This window comes from Bombina bombina, chromosome 6 (genome assembly GCF_027579735.1).
Source record: "Bombina bombina isolate aBomBom1 chromosome 6, aBomBom1.pri, whole genome shotgun sequence".
NCBI classification, from domain to species: Eukaryota; Metazoa; Chordata; class Amphibia; order Anura; family Bombinatoridae; genus Bombina; species Bombina bombina.
Window position 1 is genome coordinate 1,050,299,152 of NC_069504.1, and position 15,000 is coordinate 1,050,314,151.

The window sequence follows — 15,000 nt, forward strand, 5'->3', positions numbered from 1 at the left end:
GCAGGGGAGAGCAAGCTCATGTAGGCCATATAGATAGCATTGTGATCACGCTAGTGGCAGACACTGCACTAATTGGCTAAAATGCAACTATATGCAAATTAACTAAGTCATGTGATTAGGGGCGGTCAGAAGATGCTTAGATACAAGTTAGTCACAGAAGTAAAAAGTGTATTAATATAACAGTGTTGGTTTTGCATAAAACTGGGGAATGGGTAATAAAGGGATTATCTATCTTTTTAAACAACAAAAATTCTGGTGTTGACTGTCCCTTTAAAACAGTGCATCCAGAGCAAAGTGCTGTTGGAGTTGTACCGTTAAATATGCAGTAGCGCTTCAAAGCAGCAGTGCATTAATTGTTGACTGGCTGATTTTTTTTTTTTTACAAAGCGATGATGTTTCAATATCCCCCCCCCCCCCCCCCCCCCCATTTAGATTTCTATTAACAGAGCTGAAACAACTAAAGAAAAGATCAGAAAGTGCCCTTTAGCTCTGATGTGGATATTGACATTAAAAGGTTAGACTAAGGAGAGGTTTCATTGTGGTTGTAAATAACAATGGATTATTTTGAACAAGCATTTAGTCAGTCAATCTTGATAGGGATCCTACAGATTTTATTCTATAGTAAATTGTTACTTTGTCTCCCTGAGGAATGCTGTGAATGTTGGAGTATTTGATGTTGCTAATGTAAACGTTTTAGCTTCTGGACATCCATGATCCTGATATCTTCTCAGACCAGTAATTCTTTGGACCACCTACCTTGACAAGCCAGTGGTTTCTTATGTAGGCTCCTTTTTAAAGGTTTTGCCTGATTTTATTTACAACTTAAAGGGACAGTCAAGCCCAAAAAAACCTTTCATTTTTCAAATAGGGCATGTAATTTTAAACAACTTTCCAATTTACTTTTATCAACAATTTTGCTTTGTTCTCTTGGTATTCTTAGTTGAAAGCTAAACCTAGAAAGGCACATATGATCATTTCTATGCCCTTGAAGGCCAACTCTGTTTTATTTACTTTTCACAGCAGGGGAGAGCAAGCTCATGTAGGCCATATAGATAGCATTGTGATCTATAAATATTTCACTGTAATCGCTCTTTAACTATGGTTTTTCATTAAAGGGTCATGAAACCCAAATGCTTTCTTTCATGATTCAGATGGAGCCTGTCATTTCAAATAACTTTCCAATTTATTTCTATTATCCAATTTGTTTTGTTCACTTTGTATCCTTTGTTAATGTGTGTACCTAGGTAGCTTTAGAAGCTGCTGATTGGTTGTTGTACATACATGTCTCTTGTTGGCTTTCAGCTAATTCCCAGTACTGCATTACTTCAATCAAGGATGCCAAGAGAACTGAGGAAATTGTTAAAATTGTATTCTCTATCTGAATCCTAAAAAATAACTTTTTTGGGTTCATGTCCCTTTAAATTCCAGTGCCAGTGGTCTGAAACATTTTTTTTTTTTTCTACTGCTGGAGGCCAGACAGATATTTATAATTGTGTTATATAGCTATTCAGACTGCATTATGGAATGTAGATTGACTTGTACAGTGCAAAACAGATACAATGTAAGTACAAATTTAGCTTTCATATGATGCGTTTTTTGTTGTTGTTTTTTTAAAGGGACAGTCTACACCAGAATTTTTTCTTTCATGTAATTAGCAAGAGTCCATGAGCTAGTGACGTATGGGATATACATTCCTACCAGGAGGGGCAAAGTTTCCCAAACCTCAAAATGCCTATAAATACACCCCTCACCACACCCACAATTCAGTTTTACAAACTTTGCCTCCGATGGAGGTGGTGAAGTAAGTTTGTGCTAGATTCTACGTTGATATGCGCTCCGCAGCAAGTTGGGGCCCGGTTTTCCTCTCAGCGTGCAGTGAATGTCCGAGGGATGTGAGGAGTATTGCCTATTTGAATGCAGTGATCTCCTTCTAAGGGGTCTATTTCATAGGTTCTCTGTTATCGGTCGTAGAGATTCATCTCTTACCTCCCTTTTCAGATCGACGATATACTCTTATATATACCATTACCTCTACTGATTCTCGTTTCAGTACTGGTTTGGCTATCTACTATATGTAGATGAGTGTCCTGGGGTAAGTAAGTCTTATTTTTTGTGACACTCCTAGCTATGGTTGGGCACTTTGTTTATAAAGTTCTAAATATATGTATTCAAACATTTATTTGCCTTGACTCAGAATGTTCAACTTTCCTTATTTTTCAGACAGTCAGTTTCATATTTGGGATAATGCATTTTAATTCATTTTTCTTACCTTAAAATTTGATTTTTTCCCTGTGGGCTGTTAGGCTCGCGGGGGCTGAAAATGCTTCATTTTATTGCGTCATTCTTGGCGCTGACTTTTTTGGCGCAAAAATTCTATTTCCGTTTCCGGCGTCATACGTGTCGCCGGAAGTTGCGTCACTTTTTGATGTTATTTTGCGCCAAAAATGTCGGCGTTCCGGATGTGGCGTCATTTTTGGCGCCAAAAAGCATTTAGGCGCCAAATAATGTGGACGTCTTATTTGGCGCGAAAAAATATGGGCGTCACTCTTGTCTCCACATTATTTAAGTCTCATTTTTTATTGCTTCTGGTTGCTAGAAGCTTGTTCTTTGACATTTTTTCCCATTCCTGAAACTGTCATTTAAGGAATTTGATCAATTTTGCTTTATATATATGTTGTTTTTTCTCTTACATATTGCAAGATGTCTCACGTTGCATCTGAGTCAGAAGATACTACAGGAAAATCGCTGTCAAGTGCTGAATCTACCAAAGCTAAGTGTATCTGCTGTAAACTTTTGGTAGCTATTCCTCCAGCTGTTGTTTGTATTGATTGTCATGACAAACTTGTTAAAGCAGATATTTCCTTTAGTAAAGTACCATTGCCTGTTGCAGTTCCTTCAACATCTAAGGTGCAGAATGTTCCTGATAATATAAGAGATTTTGTTTCTGAATCCATAAAGAAGGCTCTGTCTGTTATTTCTCCTTCTAGTAAACATAAAAAATCTTTTAAAACTTCTCTCCCTACGGATGAATTTTTAACTGAACATCATCATTCTGATTCTGATGATTCTTCTGGTTCAGAGGATTCTGTCTCAGAGGTTGATGCTGATAAATCTTCATATTTATTTAAAATGGAATTTATTCGTTCTTTACTTAAAGAAGTCCTAATTGCTTTAGAAATAGAGGATTCTGGTCCTCTTGATACTAAATCTAAACGTTTAAATAAGGTTTTTAAAACTCCTGTAGTTATTCCAGAAGTTTTTCCTGTCCCTGATGCTATTTCTGCAGTAATTTCCAAAGAATGGGATAATTTGGGTAATTCATTTACTCCTTCTAAACGTTTTAAGCAATTATATCCTGTGCCGCCTGACAGATTAGAATTTTGGGACAAGATCCCTAAAGTTGATGGGGCTATTTCTACCCTTGCTAAACGTACTACTATTCCTACGTCAGATGGTACTTTGTTTAAGGATCCTCTAGATAGGAAAATGGAGTCCTTTCTAAGAAAAGCTTATCTGTGTTCAGGTAATCTTCTTAGACCTGCTATATCTTTGGCTGATGTTGCTGCAGCTTCAACTTTTTGGTTGGAAACTTTAGCGCAACAAGTAACACATCGTGATTCTCATGATATTATTATTTTTCTTCAACATGCTAATAATTTTATCTGTGATGCCATTTTTGATATTATCAGAGTTGATGTCAGGTTTATGTCTCTAGCTATTTTAGCTAGAAGAGCTTTATGGCTTAAAACTTGGAATGCTGATATGGCTTCTAAATCAACTTTACTTTCCATTTCTTTCCAGGGTAACAAATTATTTGGTTCTCAGTTGGATTCCATTATTTCAACTGGTGGGAAAGGAACTTTTTTACCACAGGATAAAAAATCTAAAGGTAAAAACAGGGCTAATAATCGTTTTCGTTCCTTTCGTTTCAACAAAGAACAAAAGCCTGATCCTTCATCCTCAGGAGCAGTTTCAGTTTGGAGACCATCTCCAGTCTGGAATAAATCCAAGCCAGCTAGAAAGGCAAAGCCTGCTTCTAAGTCCACATGAAGGTGCGGCCCTCATTCCAGCTCAGCTGGTAGGGGGCAGGTTACGTTTTTTCAAAGAAATTTGGGTCAATTCTGTTCACAATCTTTGGATTCAGAGCATTGTTTCAGAAGGGTACAGAATTTGTTTCAAGTTGAGACCTCCTGCAAAGAGATTTTTTCTTTCCCGTGTCCCAGTAAATCCAGTAAAAGCTCAAGCATTTCTGAAATGTGTTTCAGATCTAGAGTTGACTGGAGTAATTATGCCAGTTCCAGTTTCGGAACAGGGGATGGGGTTTTATTCAAATCTCTTCATTGTACCAAAGAAGGAGAATTCCTTCAGACCAGTTCTGGATCTAAAAATATTGAATCGTTATGTAAGGATACCAACGTTCAAGATGGTAACTGTAAGGACTATCTTACCTTTGGTTCAGCAAGGGAATTATATGTCCACAATAGATTTACAGGATGCATATCTTCATATTCCGATTCATCCAGATCACTATCAGTTTCTGAGATTCTCTTTCCTAGACAAGCATTACCAGTTTGTGGCTCTGCCGTTTGGCCTAGCTACAGCTCCAAGAATTTTTACAAAGGTTCTCGGTGCCCTGCTGTCTGTAATCAGAGAACAGGGTATTGTGGTATTTCCTTATTTGGACGATATCTTGGTACTTGCTCAGTCTTTACATTTAGCAGAATCTCATACGAATCGACTTGTGTTGTTTCTTCAAGGTCATGGTTGGAGGATCAATTTACCAAAAAGTTCTTTGATTCCTCAGACAAAGGTAACCTTTCTGGGTTTCCAGATGGATTCAGTGTCCATGACTCTGTCTTTAACAGACAAGAGACGTTTAAAATTGATTACAGCTTGTCGAAACCTTCAGTCACAATCATTCCCTTCGGTAGCCTTATGCATGGAAATTCTAGGTCTTATGACTGCTGCATCGGACGCGATCCCCTTTGCTCGTTTTCACATGCGACCTCTTCAGCTCTGTATGCTGAAGCAATGGTGCAAGGATTACACAAAGATATCTCAATTAATATCTTTAAAACCGATTGTTCGACACTCTCTAACATGGTGGACAGATCACCATCGTTTAATTCAGGGGGCTTCTTTTGTGCTTCCGACCTGGACTGTAATTTCAACAGATGCAAGTCTCACAGGTTGGGGAGCTGTGTGGGGATCTCTGACGGCACAAGGAGTTTGGGAATCTCAGGAGGTGAGATTACCGATCAATATTTTGGAACTCCGTGCAATTTTCAAAGCTCTTCAGTTTTGGCCTCTTCTGAAGAGAGAATCTTTCATTTGTTTTCAGACAGACAATGTCACAACTGTGGCATACATCAATCATCAAGGAGGGACTCACAGTCCTCTGGCTATGAAAGAAGTATCTCGAATTTTGGTTTGGGCGGAATCCAGCTCCTGTCTAATCTCTGCGGTTCATATTCCAGGTGTAGACAATTGGGAAGCGGATTATTTCAGTCGCCAAACGTTGCATCCGGGCGAATGGTCTCTTCACCCAGAGGTATTTCTTCAGATTGTTCAAATGTGGGAACTTCCAGAAATATATCTGATGGCGTCCCATCTAAACAAGAAACTTCCCAGGTATCTGTCCAGATCCCGGGATCCTCAGGCGGAGGCAGTGGATGCATTATCACTTCCCTGGAAGTATCATCCTGCCTATATCTTTCCGCCTCTAGTTCTTCTTCCAAGAGTAATCTCCAAGATTCTGAAGGAATGCTCGTTTGTTCTGCTGGTAGCTCCGGCATGGCCTCACAGGTTTTGGTATGCGGATCTTGTCCGGATGGCCTCTTGCCAACCGTGGACTCTTCCGTTAAGACCAGACCTTCTGTCACAAGGTCCTTTTTTCCATCAGGATCTGAAATCCTTAAATTTAAAGGTATGGAGATTGAACGCTTGATTCTTGGTCAAAGAGGTTTCTCTGACTCTGTGATTAATACTATGTTACAGGCTCGTAAATCTGTATCTCGAGAGATATATTATAGAGTCTGGAAGACTTATATTTCTTGGTGTCTTTCTCATCATTTTTCCTGGCATTCTTTTAGAATACCGAGAATTTTACAGTTCCTTCAGGATGGTTTAGATAAGGGTTTGTCCGCAAGTTCTTTGAAAGGACAAATCTCTGCTCTTTCTGTTCTTTTTCACAGAAAGATTGCTATTCTTCCTGATATTCATTGTTTTGTACAAGCTTTGGTTCGTATAAAACCTGTCATTAAGTCAATTTCTCCTCCTTGGAGTTTGAATTTGGTTCTGGGAGCTCTTCAAGCTCCTCCGTTTGAACCTATGCATTCATTGGACATTAAATTACTTTCTTGGAAAGTTTTGTTCCTTTTGGCCATCTCTTCTGCCAGAAGAGTTTCTGAATTATCTGCTCTTTCTTGTGAGTCTCCTTTTCTGATTTTTCATCAGGATAAGGCGGTGTTGCGAACTTCTTTTGAATTTTTACCTAAAGTTGTGAATTCCAACAACATTAGTAGAGAAATTGTGGTTCCTTCATTATGTCCTAATCCTAAGAATTCTAAGGAGAAATCATTGCATTCTTTGGATGTAGTTAGAGCTTTGAAATATTATGTTGAAGCTACGAAATCTTTTCGTAAGACTTCTATTCTATTTGTTATCTTTTCCGGTTCTAGAGAAGGCCAGAAAGCTTCTGCCATTTCTTTGGCATCTTGGTTGAAATCTTTAATTCATCTTGCCTATGTTGAGTCGGGTAAAACTCCGCCTCAGAGAATTACAGCTCATTCTACTAGGTCAGTTTCTACTTCCTGGGCGTTTAGGAATGAAACTTCGGTTGACCAGATCTGCAAAGCAGCGACTTGGTCCTCTTTGCATACTTTTACTAAATTCTACCATTTTGATGTATTTTCTTCTTCTGAAGCAGTTTTTGGTAGAAAAGTACTTCAGGCAGCGGTTTCAGTTTGAATCTTCTGCTTATGTTTTTCGTTAAACTTTATTTTGGGTGTGGATTATTTTCAGCAGGAATTGTCTGTCTTTATTTTATCCCTCCCTCTCTAGTGACTCTTGTGTGGAAAGATCCACTTCTTGGGTAGTCATTATCCCATACGTCACTAGCTCATGGACTCTTGCTAATTACATGAAAGAAAACATAATTTATGTAAGAACTTACCTGATAAATTCATTTCTTTCATATTAGCAAGAGTCCATGAGGCCCGCCCTTTTTTTGTGGTGGTTATGATTTTGTATAAAGCACAATTATTCCAATTCCTTATTTTATATGCTTTCGCACTTTTTTATCACCCCACTTCTTGGCTATTCGTTAAACTGAATTGTGGGTGTGGTGAGGGGTGTATTTATAGGCATTTTGAGGTTTGGGAAACTTTGCCCCTCCTGGTAGGAATGTATATCCCATACGTCACTAGCTCATGGACTCTTGCTAATATGAAAGAAATGAATTTATCAGGTAAGTTCTTACATAAATTATGTTTTTTGTTTTTTTAAAGGGACAGTCTACACCAGAATTTTTATTGTTTTAAAACATAGATAATCCCTTTATTACCCATTCCCCAGTTTTACATAACCAACACAGTTATATTAATATACTTTTAACCTATGTGATTATCTTGTATCTGAGCTTCTGCAAACTGCCCCTTTTTTCAGTTCTTTTGACAGACTTGCAGTCTAGCCAATCAGTGCCTGCTCCCAGATAACTTCATGTGCACGAGCACAGTGTTATCTATATGAAATACGTGAACTAACACCCTCTAGTGGTGAAAAACTGTTAAAATGCAATCTGAAAGAGGTGGGCTTCAAGGTCTAAGAAATTAGCATATGAACCTCCTAGGTTAAGCTTTCAACTAAGAATACCAAGAGAACAAAGCAAAATTGGTGATAAAAGTAAATTGGAAAATTGTTTAAAATCACATGCTCTATCTGAATCATGAACGTTTATTTTGGCCTAGACTGTCCCTTTAAGCTTTTTAAAAACGTCTCTTGTATAAAAGCGCTACTTTATCTTAACGGACCAGTAAATATAGAAGTTTTTCATAATCAACACATACATGATAAAAATACAATGCACTATCACTTAGTCTGAACTTCAAATCAGTGGTAGATTATTTTTTGTTTCCCCCCTGACAAATGTGTTATGTCTATTTCCACTCCCCCTGTATCAGCTATCAGTGTCCCTTTTATATCCGTATATTGGGGGAACATAAAGCCCCAAATTCTTCATGATTCAAACAGCGCATACAATTTTAAACAACTTTCTAGCTTACTTCTATTATCAAATGTTATTTGTTGATTGGTATATTCTGTTTAAAAGCAGGGATGTTAGCTCATTTCTGGAGCACTATGTGACAGCAGTTTTACAAGAATGTTAGGTGTTTGTAAGAACACTAGAGGGCAGCACTATTTGTTGTCATGTAGTGCTCTAGAGACCTACCTAGGTATCTCTTCAACAAGAAATATCATGGGAGCAAATCAAATTTTATAATAGAAGTAAATTGGAAACTTTTTTTTCTTTATTTTTTAAATTGTATGCGGTCAGAATCACAGAAGAGCATTTTTAGGTTTCATATCCCTTTTATATATCTCCATTAGAAGTGTACAGTTAGGTACATACCTGGGGCTATGTGTAAGGGTGGTACAGCACAAGTGCCTGGTTGTGTACAAAAGAGTGGGAGAGCTTGGCGTGGTTTGTGTGTGTGTGCAGGTGTTTGGTCATTACGAGAGTGCAATGCCAGGATTTGTGTGAGATGGTAAAAAGTGTGCACGTTTGTGGATAAGGTTTGGAGAATACCCAGGGTGTGTGCTAAGAAGGGAAATCCTGTGTATAAATGTAGTGAAGAGACTTGGGATGTACATAGAAAGGGGAATAGTTCTTTCATGTGTGAAGAAGAGTGCATAGCTTGTGTGTGTAAGGGTGGGAGAGTTGCTGGCTGTAATTGGATAAGCGTGGGAGAGTCTAAAACCAAACGAGATGAATTTATATACTCGCGCACTACCGGGGTGACAAGTAGAGATGGGGAGCGCAACAATGCACACTGTCATGCAGCGTTTCCATTCATCTGGTCTCTAGCTTGGTCCCCATTTCCTGGGCAGATATGGTAGTTTTCTGATGGATGCAGAGACCTTTCACTTGAGTGACCCATGCAAGCTATGTGTTTAGCACTTGATGTAATACTTTTTGTACTGCTTCAGTATACCCATCTTGTTGTGTTATGCCTGTTTGTAAATGTTTGTGGCAGGTTTATGGATTCTTTGGTTTTTTGGTAAACTGATCTATTTCTTTCTTTCTTTTTCTCAAACAGGATCGCAAACTATCAAAATCAGAACGTCAGCGATTTAAGGAGGAGGCAGGGATGCTGAAGGGACTGCAGCACCCCAACATTGTGCGATTTTATGATTCCTGGGAGTCAACACTGAAGGGAAAAAAATGCATTGTTTTGGTGACAGAGCTAATGACATCTGGGACACTGAAAACGTATGTATGGATCATTTGGGTTACTGTCTATGGGGCACATGTACATATAACATGCACTTATGTAAAAGCACACAAGTTCATTGCATTTAATGATTAAAGGCACATTAAGCACTAAATGCTAGAATGATACATCCAAAGAACAGAGTCTGAGAATAACATGTAGATGTATTATTTTTAAAGTTTCACTAGCTGTTGACAATAGTGACAAAATAAGAGGAATGTTTAGTGTCTATAGAACAAAGGGAGCTGCCATGTTGTAACTTAGGTTACATTCTATCCCGTGGACAATTAGAGACAGTTATAAATAGGTCTCTAGTGTTCTGCCCTTCCATTTCTAACAGTAACTGAAAAGCTCACAATTTCGGAATGGAATTCAAGGAAAGGGGGACAAAATAAATAATAGTTTATTGCAGAGTTTATATGTTTGTTTAGCTATGATTTTGTTTGTTTGTTTTTAAATGCAGAAACCTGTTCTCCATAAACAGTTCCCTTTATTTTCTTTTAAATAATAAATATGTAGGAGTGCAAGCGAATAAACACCCGTTTAAAAAAAAAATAAATAAAAAAAATATATAAAAATAAATGTATAAGGTACTTTGAGGCCATTCTCTGCCTAAATGATGATAGGAAGTTGGAAAGGAAATAGGTGGGTTTCAGGCTTTGTTAAATTCAGGTCACTGTAGAGGAAAGGAATTCTGGAAATATGAGATGGTTAACAAGCTCATCATAAGGCTGTTTGTCAAACCTGTGCCATGTGCCAGTGAGGGTGGAAGAAAGACAGCACTGCCCCCTGCTGGTAAGTTTAGAACTTTGCAACATCTATTTATACCAGAAAGCTGAACAATGATAGACTACAGTTCCATTGTGCATCTACCCACAAAATGTGGGACACTTGAGACCTCGAATAATCATGTCAGACTGCATATTGCAAAATAATTACCCCCCCCCCTCCTCAATTTTCTGCATTGTCAGTATGAACAGTTGGAGAAACTGCTCAGTATCATTACATTAGAGGAATCTGCTAACTGATTAATACTACTTCTTTTATGCTAGTTAGTAGCCTTTGATTGTGGCAAAAAATGAATGTGGTTACTTAGTTATAATAAATTTATTTGAAAGGAAATTGGTGGTCAGTTAGACAAAGAAAATGGTTTATATGACCAAGGATCAAAAGTATGGCACAATATTACATATATCTAAATATGGTGCTCAATGGCCATTCACTTTATCAGGGTTTTATAATCTGTTGGTATAGGCTGTGTAATCACAATGAGTGCACATTGTATGGTAGCAGGTTAGCAGTTCTATACAGAAAGGGTGGTTTATTCATAGAATAAACTTCCTGTAGAGATGGTAAGGATATTTGAGAATGTCTGGGGTATGTGATCCTGAGAGCCTTGTCAGTCTGATTCATTATATGCAAAACTTTTTAAAGCAAGTAATTGGAGCCTCTATATTACACTATAAGATTGGCTGAGGACACTCTCCCCCCCCCCCCCCCCCCCCCCCCCCAGCCGTTAAACTGTATCACAGCTTCTAAATCTCTGACCAGCTTCTTCAGAGGCAACCTTATGGCAAAGTTTTTAATTTTCCTCAGCGTGTCTGTTTTTTATGCACACAGCGGTACTGATGAGTAATACAGATCTATTCTTTGGGGAAATGTTACCATGGAAATACCTTCAGCATGATGGTAATGATGATTGCTTGCTCCCTCACGTTGGTATGTAAAGGTAGCTCCTAAAGGGACATTCTCATGCAAAATGATATGCTTTTATTCATTAGCCTTGGTAATTTAGTAACCCACATAAAGGTTAAACACACAGGTAAAGTCCCTTTCGGGAGGTGCAAGCCTTGCAGATCCTGAGAAGGACACAACCAACCAGCCAGCAAATTTGGAGCGGCAGTTGCATAGCCCCACCAATCATATAGTCTGTCTCCTGCTTGGGAGCTGCAAGGCTTGTTGTTCAACTTAACCTACATTTTTAATCTGTGGGATTAAATACAGTTGTGGGAAGAAGGGAATAAAAGAAACAAAACAAGGGCTTATAATTAGCACTCTTGCACTAGAGCCCATGTAAACGAGCTAACGGAGAGGCATTTCCAGAAGCCAGACAGACATATATTTATACCTTAAAGGTATTAAAAAATAATAGTAATATATATATATATATATATATATATATATATATATATATATATATATATATATATATATATATATATATATATATATATCCAATAAAGTTGCAACACCATCAGGTATCTTAAAATACAAAATAAGCCTTAAGTCCCCTGTGGATATAAGTTATCCACATCTGAAAAGCAGAACTGGGCTAAAAGTCTGCTCCTAGGTGGTGACGCGCCATAGAACAAGCTATTGAGCAGCTGTTCATTTCTGGTAGAGCGCTTCCCTCTGTATGCATTTGAATGACGCTGGGGAGGTCTCCCTAAGGGTGAAAGGCAAGCCAGACGTTGACTCCTTGCCCAGTGGAGCTTAAAGGAATATGGCTACACCTCAATGACAAGGCCCATAGGAGGCGGAAACAATCGTCTGGGGTTGTCATGTTCCTTGTTCAAAGGAGAATTGCCTGGTATTTCAGGGCTGGACTAACCCCACTTGGCGGAATCGGACTGATATACTTCAGGAAAGTTTTCCTTTGTGAAAAGCAGAACTGGGCTAAAAGAGGCTGCTCCTAGGTGGTGACTCGCCATAGAACAAGCTATATTGAGCTGTTCATTCCTGGTAGAGCGCTTCTCTCTCTATGCAGAGAGGTTACTGTATTGTAGTGTCTCTGATGAAATAGCAAAAGAAATGGAAAGCTCCAAATCTGTAGCAGTTTGTAGGCTTGTACTCCTGCAAAGTATGCTGTTTTGGCCGTATTAAATAAAGATTATCCCAGAGATTAAGATGCAGATGATTCATTTACATAAAGGCCATAGCCATATATTAATGCACCGCACACTGCTGGCATCTGCTGAAATATACTTACTGGAGGGCAACTTCTCTGACGCGGTCGGTCGATGTGTCACCCTGCCATTCCTAGCCATGGAGAAGCTGGTAAATTCCTGCACACAACTCCGGGACTACAGAACCTCAATACCAAATATCATGTGATCACGTGATATGGGCTATATAGATGGCCAAGGGTTCAGCAAATAAACAGCAGGTCTCTTGTTAACAGGCTCAATAGGAGAAAACAGTGGGACAGCTAGTAATAGACCGCCAACAATCGGTTCACCTGATAGGCTGCCTCAGGGCTTATTAAGCACAGTTGCCTAGGGTCTGTTATGTACAAATGACACTCTCTAACCTAATAGAGCATGTGGTTGGTTACATTTAAGCAAAGAGACACATTTACTGACTAGAGTAACCCATTCACAAATTAGTTAGCTCTGAAGCAGCAGTGCATTTCTGGTGCACATATCTTATGACGTCATGGCATCTCCTTCACTAAGAAGCAATCGGCACAGAGGTGGCAATGTGTTTTTGTGCATCTCATATTTTGTCTCACTTTTTTAGTGTAACAGTTCTAATATCCCTTTGGGCTTACTTCATTTTTATTTGAAACATGCACAAATATATTGTATGCACAATCGATTATGAAACGGGGTGTTCAGTGTGTTTCAAAAACTTTATTTTATATTTAATCTGTTGACTAACACTGACTGCTAAAGGAAATGCTGCAAACCAATTTGTAGCAGTGCCCAACCCTCTTGAAATCGGCGGGTTAAAGGGACATGAAACACAATTTTTTTTTCTTTCGTGATTTAGAAAGAGCATGTCATTTTAAACAACTTTCTAATTTACTTCTATTATCTAATTTACTTCATTCTCTTGATATCACGTGCTGAAAAGCATCTCTAGATATGCTCAGTAGCTGCTGATTGGTTGCTGCACATAAAGGCCTTGTGTGATTGGCCCCCACATGTGCATTGCTATTTCTTCATCAAAGGATATCTAAAGAATTGAGCAAATTAGATAATAGAATTAAATTGGAAAGTTGTTTAAAATTGCATGCCCTATCTGAATCATGAAAGTTTAATTTTGACTAGACTGTCCCTTTAAACATGTTTGAATAATTCTATAATTTACACCAGACTGGAGATTTTATCAAAATAAAACAGGCCAGCCAATCGGTGTGCATATCTGGTGATGTCACAGAGTGAGTCGTTAGAAATCTTAATCTACAATTTCACTTCCTCTCTATTTATATTTGTTTGCTGTAAGATTATTTTTAGTTAACATTTCATTCTAGCCTAGTGCTAAATATTGATTAGGATGAGATTATCCTAAATATTGACAAACATAGAGAAGGGGCTGTAAAATAACGCGATACCCTACAAAGAAAGTTGTCGGCTCATAAAGAACTAAATCACTTTCTAGCCAGAGTTGCACTGTACCAATGATAAAGGATCTTGCCATTTCTGTATTGCAGCCACAAGGTTAATATCCAGTTCTCACAAGCTTCAGATCCCTATAAAATTTCATCTTGTTGTACGTCCAGATTTCTTTTGAAGTAACAGTTTTTCCAAAGGATTAATTTTGACCCGTTTTCATTGTAAGCTTCTTTTTAAAAGCTACGTTAATGGGGATTAATGAAAGCAGTGTTCTGGCAAGCCGCCAGCGCCAGAAGACTTCACTCAGTTTCAGAGGCTGGCTTGCCTTGTGAATTTGAGTGAAATAATTGTTATACTTAATAGTGTATAAACCTATATATAGACGGTAGGCTTACTGTGTTCCCTGTGTTTTGTTCTGTAAAATATGCTGCAACACTTTAGTTTGAAGACTTGCACAAGTGTGACGTTCTGTGGAGTATGGCTTTAAGAAAATATTAGTGACTTGGGCAAGGAGCAATAATACAGTGCTCTAATGTAAGAGCAGGAGCCAGGGAGCCACTGGCTCCTAACATTGGGTTATTCTCCATGTATTATCTATATACAAATATCACTGTCTGGCTACTAAGTGTTCTTCCTGTTTTTTTTAAAAACTAATTTGTCGACCACTGTGATAGGTTTTTTGATTGCATTTTTTCTTTTTAAAGAACTATTTGTTTTAATGCCTGCAAAAAGATGACACTGTAGTTAAAGGGACATCGTGGTTAATAGTGAAATGCACAAAAAATGAATTTTAATTCTAAATATAATACTTTTGCATTATATTTGTATTTATAAAAGGGTTTTAGTAAAAGCTATCAAAGTGAGAACTCTTATTGTGCCCTGGCAAATAGCGTATATGCACATGCTCCTTGTGCACAGTAAAATATATCTATATATATATGAAGACGTGAAGGCGTTTAGAAGAGATTTTGCCATTAAATCTGGATTGCATATTATATTGCTTCTATTAAAAACTGAAATGCCTCACATTGTGTTACAGTTTTTATTACCATGTCACTTTAAAGTCTATACTGGCAGTGCACTACTGACCCATAGATTAACATTGCTACAGAGCCAATTGAGGGCGGCATGTGCATAAACACCAATCATTGGCTGTGTTTGGCTCAGGATGA

General features: G+C 38.2%; 1 protein-coding gene across 10 annotated transcripts in view; it reads left to right on the forward strand.

The window, feature by feature from the left end:
* Positions 1 to 15,000, forward strand: part of WNK1 (WNK lysine deficient protein kinase 1) — a 544,152-nt gene that overhangs the window by 151,763 nt on the left and 377,389 nt on the right. For all 10 annotated transcript variants that reach the window (XM_053718830.1, XM_053718834.1, XM_053718833.1 and 7 more), the window contains exon 2: positions 9,318 to 9,490. In XM_053718830.1, the coding sequence (XP_053574805.1) occupies positions 9,318 to 9,490 (173 nt within the window). The remainder of the gene's footprint in view (positions 1 to 9,317; positions 9,491 to 15,000) is intronic.